This window comes from Chiloscyllium plagiosum, chromosome 5, assembly GCF_004010195.1.
Source record: "Chiloscyllium plagiosum isolate BGI_BamShark_2017 chromosome 5, ASM401019v2, whole genome shotgun sequence".
Classification (NCBI taxonomy): domain Eukaryota; kingdom Metazoa; phylum Chordata; class Chondrichthyes; order Orectolobiformes; family Hemiscylliidae; genus Chiloscyllium; species Chiloscyllium plagiosum.
Window position 1 is genome coordinate 60812636 of NC_057714.1, and position 9981 is coordinate 60822616.

Sequence of the window (9981 nt, forward strand, 5' to 3'; positions counted from 1 at the left end):
TGGGATGTGGCTCATTATTCTTTCAGTCCCATGGCTCCATCCAGACACCATCACTTGCTCCCACCCAAACCTCATCAGCTTTCTGACACCTTTGTCCTCTAAATAGATATTAGCCCTTGATCTCCAAGAAAAAAAAATCACATTAAAAAGGGCAATACCTCTGAAGCACTATCCCCTGAATAACAGCGTTAAAATGTGCTCTGAGAAAGTGCTCTCTCATTTTGTCCTTCCAATTATCCAGATATCTTTCTCTTCTGTCCTTCACCTCCTTTCCCCTGGATCTCTCCATTTCCCTACCCTGCTTCATTTATTCTTGTTGCCATTGTCAACGTTCCTCATTCCTATGGGTTGCCTTTTCTTTTCTCTTATCCTTCCTCTTCCTGCTCGTCACCTACTACCTGTCTGTCTCCCTATCTCTCTGGACAATTATTCTATATAATCCTGATACATCCATATTATTATTTCATTATTTAGAAAAACTGACTCCTAAAACTATTCATTTTATTTCAGCTACTTTCAGCTAAATTTAGGTTACAGACCAAATGCATTTCTGGCATTCTTCAGAGGTACCCCACAGCCAAGGCTGAAAGTGGGGTTCACCCAGCTTCAGCAGGAGGCAGGATGTGAGGCCCCATTTTACAGATGACAATTGACTGGCTGCCACCAACACTGTCATCCAGCGCTGGCCACAGCTGGCATTACAGCTGGAGGAGGAAGGTTCATCAATTGATGTGCACCCTCAAAGTGACGCAAGTGGCAGGCCCCTGATACAAACAAGGGGGAGGGGAGGTGTTGTTGGAAAAAGACCACCCATTGCTACTGGGGCCTCTTTTGTGGGCCAAAGAGTGGCTGAAGAGGAGCCCGGCCCTCCCGTCCCAATCTTCCACAACCCACTGTGATACTGGGAGATTTTATCTGGAGGAATCTACACACACTGCTGCTATTGATAAAATGGAGATGGCAAAGACCTTTAAATTGGCCAATTCACTGGCACGATAGGACTTTGTGCAGCCAAGGATAATCTTCCCCACTGGTGAATGAAAATGGCAATTGGCGATAAGCACGTCACCCAAAACCTTCTCCAGCACTTTACCAGGATTCTCGCCTCTGCATCCATCCCCAAAATCCCAATTAAAATTTTGACCTTTCAATGCATTGTAACCATTGCTGCTTGAATGGCAATGGATAATTGTATTGCTATCCAGTTAACTTAAATCGTCTTAACCATGCACCATGCAAAACTGGAAAGGTTTCAGCAGTTGCTTTTGACTGGGATTGTGACGGGGAGAGAAAACTGTCTCTGAAGGGGGCAATCATGATGAAATTTCACGTTTTCATTGGGGTGAGTCCTTAGTCCATGTGGTAACGGTTCTCCTAACCATTCAGAGCCGGTGGGGATGGAGATGGTTCTGCTAAAGTGTGGAATTCATTTGTACCCCATTTTTCCCTTCGCTGGTAATTGTTACCACTGCTATAAGTGGTTTCTTGTAATTGATGTGCACTCAGCAATGGAATTATCAGAAATCTCCAATCCCATCTTCAGGGGTCCTGACAATGTGGCCGATTGTTTATGCAGCTCATAATCCCTTCACCCCGAAAGCTAAACAATGAACCTTTGTTCTTCTTCAGGCTGTTTTAAAGTCAGCATGCTGTGAAGTAGCTGCAAATATATTTATTCCCTGTTAGAAAAATGATCTTCGTTTTATATATCTAAACCAGTTCCCTGAAAAGGGAAACAATGCAGCATTTTCATTCATCCAAACATTTAGATGTTTAAATAAAAAGATTTATGTCTTAAATCAGAATTTAAAACGCATTCGTATAGGTTATTGATTTTGCTGAGTAGAAATTAAATAAATGAATAATACATAAATGCACAAATCCCATTTAACTTTCATTTCCACCTTCCACCTTCCACCAGATCACAAAACGTAATTTACCCTATAATTCATTCTACATTCACTCTACATACTCTCAACATAATGTTCCTGAATCTCCCAAAGATAATGAAGAAAACCTTGAAAATATTCACTTCTTTCCATGTTTATATTATTCTTTCTTGAACTACTGCTGTGTAAATATGGGGGAACAGGCATATAGAACAGTGACCCTGTTAGATGTAGCGGTTAAAACAATGAACACAGCATCTGGGTGACACCGTTGTTAGTTCAGGTATCAGCTTAAGTGACTTAAGTAAGAATTGTGTTTATCTATTAGAAGTGATGGAATTGTTTTCTCCAATCTCTGCCATGTTTACAGTCACAAAAAAATTCTGCGCTCAGCAGTGTTCAGGTCGATGTAGAGGTAAGAATCCTAGCGACTGCTGCCACACTCAGTGTGCTGCTGGCTGTACTGGACCGAGAGAATACGATTGTCTGGTAAGGAAATATATTATTTGTCACATTAATTTCTGCATTTGAGTTAAATGTGTTTTCCAACCTCCCAAATTAAAGCAAAATATGCATGTTTGAAATCTGAAATAAAAAGAAAGTGCTGGAGAAACTTAGCAGGTCTGGCAGCATCAATGGAGAGAGAAACAGAATTCACCTATTAAATCCAATATAACATTTCTTCAAACGACGCTGCCTGACCTGCTGGGTTTCTCCAACACTTTGTTTTTATTTGCTATTTTCAAATATTGTTTATTATCTGTATCATCTAGAATTTAAAGGACCTGTTTTGAAGGGGTTGAATCTGACTCTTGTCCAAATGTAAAAGTGCAATATTCTTCACTGCAGTTGTGAAATAAGAAAATGTAAACCTATTATTCATGGTGTACCTCTATCACTTATCAGGATGAGCTAGTCACAACATATTGTCTCAAAATTCATTGAAACTCAATATCAAGATCAGGTATTGAGTGGGAAAATCCATTTTAAACCCTTAACTTGTATCTGCAGTATCGGTTCCTTCTGCAATTGGATTGTAATTTCGACCTGGTGTGTGGTGTAAGGTATTCCTATGCTAGCAGTAGGGTGACTGCCATAAATCTTGTTCCCTGCTGGTCTGTTGGGACCCTGACTCCTGGCACAGCTGTTGCTCTCTGCTATCTATTGTATTTTCTGATGAGGAAAGGTTTCCAAAGGTACAGGGAAAAGGTGGAGGATGGTATTTGAGAATGAGAGAGATTCGCGGTTGGTGTGTTGCCTCCCAGATGCCAGGTTCATGATGTCGAGGATCATGTTTTCGGAATCCTTGAGGGGGAGGCGGAGCAGCCCCAAGTCGTGGTCCACATGGGCACTAATGACATAGGTAGGAAAAGGGATGGGGATTTAAGGCAGAAATTCAGGGAGCTAGGGTGGAAGCTAGAATTGTGTCTGGTTTGTTGCCATACTAAGTGCTAGTGAGGTCAGGAATAGGGAGAGAAAGAGGTTGAACACGTGACTACAGGGATGGTGCAGGAGGGAGGGTTTCGGATACCTGGATAATTGGGGCTCATTCTGGGGTAGGTGGGACCTCTATAAACAGGACAGACTACACCTGAACTAGAGTGGTACCAATATCTTGGGGGGGTTGGAATTTGCTAATGCTCTTCGGGATGGTTTAAACTAATTCAGCAGGGGGGTGGGAACCTAAATTATATTTCCAGTGTCCAGGAGGTTGAGAGCAGTGAGGTCAAAAATGAGGTTTCAAGGTCGCAAGAGTTCACTGGCAAGCAGGAAGGTGGTTTGAAATGTGTCTACTTCAACGCCAGGAGCATCTGGAAAAAGGTGGATGAACTTGCAGCATGTGTTGGTACCTGGGACTTTGATGTTGTGGTCATTTCAGAGACATGGATAGAGTAGGGACTGGAATGGTTGTTGCAGGTTCTGGGATTTAGATGTTTCAGTAAGAACAGAGAAGATGGTAAAAGACGGGGAGGTGTGGCATTGTTAGTCAAGGACAGTATTACGGTGGCAGAAAGGATGTTTGAGGACTCAACTACTGAGGTAGTATGGACTGAGGTTAGTAATAGGAAAGGAGAGGTCACCCTGTTGGGAGTTTTCTATCGGCCTCCAAATAGTTCCAGAGATGTAGAGGAAAGAATAGCAAAGCTAATTCTGGATAGGCGCAAGAGTAACAGGGTAGTTGTTATGGATGACTTTAACTTTCAAAATATTGACTGGAAATACTATAGTTTGAGTATAGTGTCAGGAGGGTTTCCTGACACAGTATGTAGACGAGGAGAAAGTGTGGACTGTAGATGCTGGAGATCAGAGCTGAAAAATGAGGAGGGCTTATGCCCGAAACGTCGATTCTCCTGCTCCTTGGATGCTGCCTGACCTGCTGCGCTTTTCCAGCAACACATTTTTCAGCAGTATGTAGACAAGCCAAAAAGGGGCAAGGCCACATTGGATTTGGTACTGGGTAATGGACCTGGCCAGGTGTTAGATTTGAAGGTAGGTGAGCATTTTGGTGATAGTGACCACAATTTGATTATGGTTACTTGAGCGATGGAAAAGGATAGGAATATACCACAGGGCAAGAGTTATAGATGGGGGAAAGACAATTATAATGTGATTAGGCAAGGTATAGGATGGGGAAGGAAACTGCAGGGGATGGACACACTTGAAATGTGGAGCTTATTCAAAGAACAGATACTGCGTTTCCTTCATAAGTATGTACCTGTCAGGCAGGGAGGTAGTGGTCGAGTGAGGGAGCCAAAGATGTTCAATCTCTTGTCAAGAGGAAGAAGATGGCTTATGTTAGGATGAGACATGAAGGCTCAGCTAGGGCGCTTGAGAGTTAGAAGTTAGCCAGGAAAGACCTAAAGAGAGAGCTAAGCAAAGCCAGGAGGGGACATGAGAAGTCATTGGGAGAAAGGATCATGGAAAATCCTACAGCCTTCTATAGATATATCAGGAATAAAAAAATGACTACAGAAAGATTAGGGTCAATCAAGGATAGTCTTGGAAAGTTGTGCATGGAGTCTGAGGAAATAGGGGAAGCATTAAATGAATATTTCTCGTCAGTATTCACACTGTAAAAAGACAATGTTGTCGAGGAGAATACTGAGATCCAGGATACTAGACTGGACAGGATTGATGTTCAGGAGAAAGAGATGTTAGCAATTCTGGAAAGTATGAAATTAGAAAAGTCCCCTGGACTGGATGGGATTCATCCTAGGATTCTCTGGGAGGCCACGGAGGAGATTGCAGAGCCTTTGGCTTTGATCTTTATGTCGTCATTGTCTACAAGAATAGTGCCAGAAGACTGGAGGATAGCAAATGTCCCCTTGTTCAAGAAGGGGATTAGACACAACCCTGGTAATTATAGACCAGGGAGCCTTGCTTCGGTTGTGGGTAAAGTGTTGGAAAAGGTTATAAGAGATAGGATTTATAATCATCTAGAGTTGATTAGCGATAGTCAACACAGTTTTGTGAAGGGTAGGTCGTGCCTCCCAAACATTGAGTTCTTTCAGAAGATGACCAAACAAGTGGATGAGGGTAAAGCGGCTGATGTATATATGGATTTCGATAAGGCCTTTGATTAGGTTCCCCACAGTAGGCTATTGTTCAAAATGGGATTGAGTCTGATTTAGCAGGATCAGAAATTGGCTAGCTGTAAGAAGACAGAGGTTGGTAGTTGAAGGGAAATGTTCATCCTGGAGTTCAGTTACTAGTGGTGTACCACAAGGATCTATTTTGGGGGCACTGCTGTTTGTCATTTTTATAAATGACCTCGATGAGGGCATAGAAGGATGGGTTAATAAATTTGCAGATGATGCTAAGGTATGTGGAATTGTGGACAGTGCTAAAGGATATTGCAGGTTACAGAGGGACATAGGCTGCAGAGCTGGGCTGAGAGGCAGCAAATAGAGTTTAATGCAGAAGTGTGAGGTGATTCACTTCGGAAGGAACAACAGGAATAAAAAGTACTGGGCTAATCTTGGGAGTGTAGATGAGCAGATGTGCCCATATACATAGATCCCTGAAAGTTGCCACCCAGGTTGACATGGTTATTAAGAAGGCATACGATGTGTTAGCATTTATTGGTAGAGGGATTGAGTTTCGGAGCCACAAAGTCATGCTGCAGCTGTATAAAACTCTGATGCGGCCACACTTTGAGTGTTGCATTCAGTTCTGGTCACCGCATTATAGGAAGGAATTGGAAACTTTGGAAAGGGTGCAGAGGTGATTTATTAGGATGTTGCCTGGTATGGGGAAATGTTTTATGAGGAAAGGCTGAGGGACTTGAGGGTGTTTTCATTAGAGAGAAGGCGGCTGAGAGGTGACTTAATTGAGACATAAAAGATAATCAGAGGGTTAGATAAGGTGGTCAGTGAGAGCCTTTTTCCTTGGATGGTGATGGCTAGCACAAGGGGACGTAGCTTTAAATTGAGGGGTGATAGATATAGGACAGATGTCAGAGGTCCGTTCTTTACAAAGAGTAGCATGGGCAAGGAACGTGGATCTGCAACAGGAGTAGACTCATCAACTTTAGGGGCATTTAAACGGTCATTAGATAAACATATGAATGACAATGGCTTTCAGATTGGTTCCACAGGTTGGCACAACATCAAGGGCCGAAGGGCCTGTACTGAACTATATTGTTCTATGGTCTTGCAGTGAGCCAGTGGAGAGACTAGGCTGAATAATTTCATTCTGTGGGTACAACTTCCCCTCCCTGGAAATGATCAGAGAGGTGACAAGAAGGAGAAATAATTGGCCGTCCCTCCCTTCTCTGCACTTCATTACTGGATAGGAATTTCACTTGGGACTTTCTCAGCTCACGAGCAATTAAGGCCCTTATGTGTTCACTTGACAGCCTTCTCAGCAGATGATGTACAAGGCTAGTTCCTGACTGGGAAGCCAGGACAATCAACCACGGGTTTGAGGGCAGGGCCTAAATATGTCCCAATCTGGGGACAATTGAAACAATAGATGGGGATCAAGGGGATGTCCTTGCCTCCGACCTTCATGATCCCCTCTCTCCTCAAAACCCCACTGTGTGAGAAGCATTAGCAAACCAAATACTGTCTCATTATTAAATCCCCTGAATACCCGGCCTCAACTAACAGTCTGCTAGAAGTTGTTGATCAAGTAAGTTTCTAGCAAGGCAGACCTTCAGTGTCAAGGACTGTGTTTGCTGAGATGCTCACCAGTCAGCTCCAGTTAAGTTGACTGGCTCACAATCTGGCAAATGTTCCAGTTGTGTTGCTGTAAATCAATGCCACTTTACCTCCCTGCCCCACAGTGACGGTGTTGATCAGAGAATCGCTGGCTCTAATTCTCTCAAAAGCCAAGAAATCTTCCTAATTAAACCCATAATATTACATCAGTGAAGAAAGAAAAGGTGCTCTGTTCCCTGTAAAATCCCTATGTGCTGTCAAATACAACAAACACATACTTGTTCTTTTACCCACCCAATTCTCCTTTGACCTTGGTCCAAATATTTGCTTTAGCTGAGGACTGTCCTGTGCTTCCTGCAAATGGGGCCAAGAAAGGACAGCTCCAGAATCATAGGATCATCAGAAGAAGACCATTCAGCCCATCATATCCCTGGGTTGGGACCGGCAATACAGGAGAGTAGAGTGAAGGTCCCAATGCAATTTGTTGAATGGTGGAACAGAGCTGGTGGCTGAAAGGCCTGCTCCTCCTCCTGTTTCTCACAATCACCCACTAATCACCTTGTGCTTTCCAAAGCTCAACCATTCATTATGTTTTTAAAAAAATCCTCATGCTGTCCCAGTTCTTTACCAATGACTTTAAATCAGTGCCCTCTGGTTCTTGAACCTCCTGCAGCTGGGAACAGGTCTCTTTATCTGCTCTGTCCTGACGTCTTGTCATGTTAACCACTTGCAAATCTCCGTTTCGCCCTGTCTTCCCAAAGAAGAGAAGCTCCACCCTTGTCTATCCACTCATGTTATCCTCTGAACTATTCTCAACTGTTTTCTGCAGATTTTCAATGACTGCACATCCTTCCTCAAGTTTGATGTCCAGAATTGGATGTAATGGTCCAGTTGAGGCTGAAGCAGTTTTTTATACAGATTATCAGAACATCCTTACTTCCTAGTGTTAGTCCTTTTTCAAAAGGAAGTCTCTGGGTGCTAGAATAAGGAACAGTTTTATCACTGTCTTGACAGGCAGCAGTAACAGGTAATCCTTACAATAATCAAAACTGTGATTTATGTGCCACGTTTCATTAAAGTTTAAAGGCAAGTAACTGGACTTCAATGTTTTATTCTGTGTGCTGGCTGTAGGGGACTAAGGTGAAATGAAATTCTGGATCATGTTTATTTTTAACTTGTGAACTGAATTGTATTCCACGGTTATGCACTGACTTTAATAATAGGACATGTTACTGTCAACAGCAGATACAATGAGCAAAATAATATAAAAAAGCAAACATATGAAATTAGCTAATGTTATCTTCTCCCTCAGGCATGTCAGAGGTTCAGAGATGGAGATACCTGCAAAGAATCATGTCCCCGTTTGGAAATCTACGATACACGCACGTATCAGCTGAAACCTAACCCAGATGGGAAATACAGCTTCGGAGCGACCTGTGTGAAGAAGTGTCCCCGTATGTTGTGAATGTTCTGAAAATATTCATTTTTAGCAGCAGCTGTTATACATGGGTAGTTCTGTAGCTATGAAAATAGCAGATTAAAAGATAATAGACTTCCACTGAACCTTTACCATCTCATCAGTGATCCAGCTAATGGTTAGCTTTGGGGAAAGTGAAGGGCAGATAATAGGGCCATAGTTACCCTCAATTTATCATGAACCTGATTTCATAAATTCCAGGAGAAAGTGAGGACTGCAAATGCTGGAGATCAGAGCTTAAAAATGTGTTGCTGGAAAAGTGCAGCAGGTCAGGCAGCGTCAAAGGAGAAGGAGAATCGACATTTCGGGCAAAAGCCTGAAGAAGGGCTTATGCCCGAAACGTCGATTCTCCTTTTCCTTTGATGCTGCCTGACCTGCTGCGCTTTTCCAGCAACACATTTTTAAGCTTTCATAAATTCCAGTCCAGATTATAACCTTAACCACAATTGTTGCCACCAAGCAAATGAGAAACCAAAATGTTGGAACTGTCTGGTTCCCATTGCTTTTGTGGGTGAGAGAAAGCAAAATTCTAGCATGAAAATATTTGATAAAGGCATTGTGCAACAATGATCCATTGTTGTGAGTATTTAGGGTCAGTACTGGTGATTAAGTGAGGTTTGTAATTGGAATGTGCCTATGTATAACTGTTTGGATCCTTTAGTGTCACTGAAAAGCTTTACACTTCTGACTCAGAATTCCTTCCTCAGACTTTGAAATTAAATTGCTTTTATATTGAATTTAGCTGAGCAATAGCAATTCAATTTTGAAATCTCTTTTGGATGTTTTGATTGTTTGTGTTCTTCATATTTTAGATAACTATGTGGTAACAGACCTCGGCTCTTGTGTTCGAACCTGCAGCCCTCGTACATATGAGGTAGATGAAGGGGACCAGAGAAAGTGTAAAAAATGTGATGGACCTTGTCCAAAAGGTAGATAACAATGAACTGTCATTCACTTAACATGCATGAACTGTGACTCTTTTGAGTAAAATGACAAATTATATTGTGCAACAGCTGGTGTTGTGGTTTATCCTCGATATAAACAAACTGTCTTATTGATCCTGTTCCCAGACCTTCCTATCTCCTTTTCCTTCAGCCAGCTATCTGAACCAATTTTGAGTATTGACATTGTTCCCACCTCAACCAAGTGCCCTTGAAGTGAATTCAATTGGCTCATAACACCTTGTAAAAATGAAGTTTCCCCTGCTATTTTATACCTGTTGCACTGTAATAATCATGTGGTTCTGTAATTCTCAGCCAATTTATTTTACTAGAGTCATAGAGATGTACAGCATGGAAACAGACCCTTTGGTCCAACCCATCCAGGCTGACCAGATATCCCAACCTAATTTAATCCCACCTGCCAGCACCTGGCCCATATCCCTCCAAACCCTTCCCATTCATATACCCATCCAAATGCCTCTTAAATGTTGCAATTGTACCAGCCTCCACCA

At 42.4% G+C, this 9981-nt stretch overlaps 1 protein-coding gene across 2 annotated transcripts in view; it reads left to right on the forward strand.

The window, feature by feature from the left end:
- The window catches only part of LOC122549920 (epidermal growth factor receptor-like), a 271066-nt gene that overhangs the window by 189712 nt on the left and 71373 nt on the right, over nucleotides 1-9981 (forward strand). For both annotated transcript variants that reach the window (XM_043690147.1, XM_043690148.1), the window contains exons 6-8: nucleotides 2260-2378; nucleotides 8364-8505; nucleotides 9341-9457. In XM_043690147.1, coding sequence (XP_043546082.1) covers nucleotides 2260-2378; nucleotides 8364-8505; nucleotides 9341-9457 — 378 coding nt within the window. The remainder of the gene's footprint in view (nucleotides 1-2259; nucleotides 2379-8363; nucleotides 8506-9340; nucleotides 9458-9981) is intronic.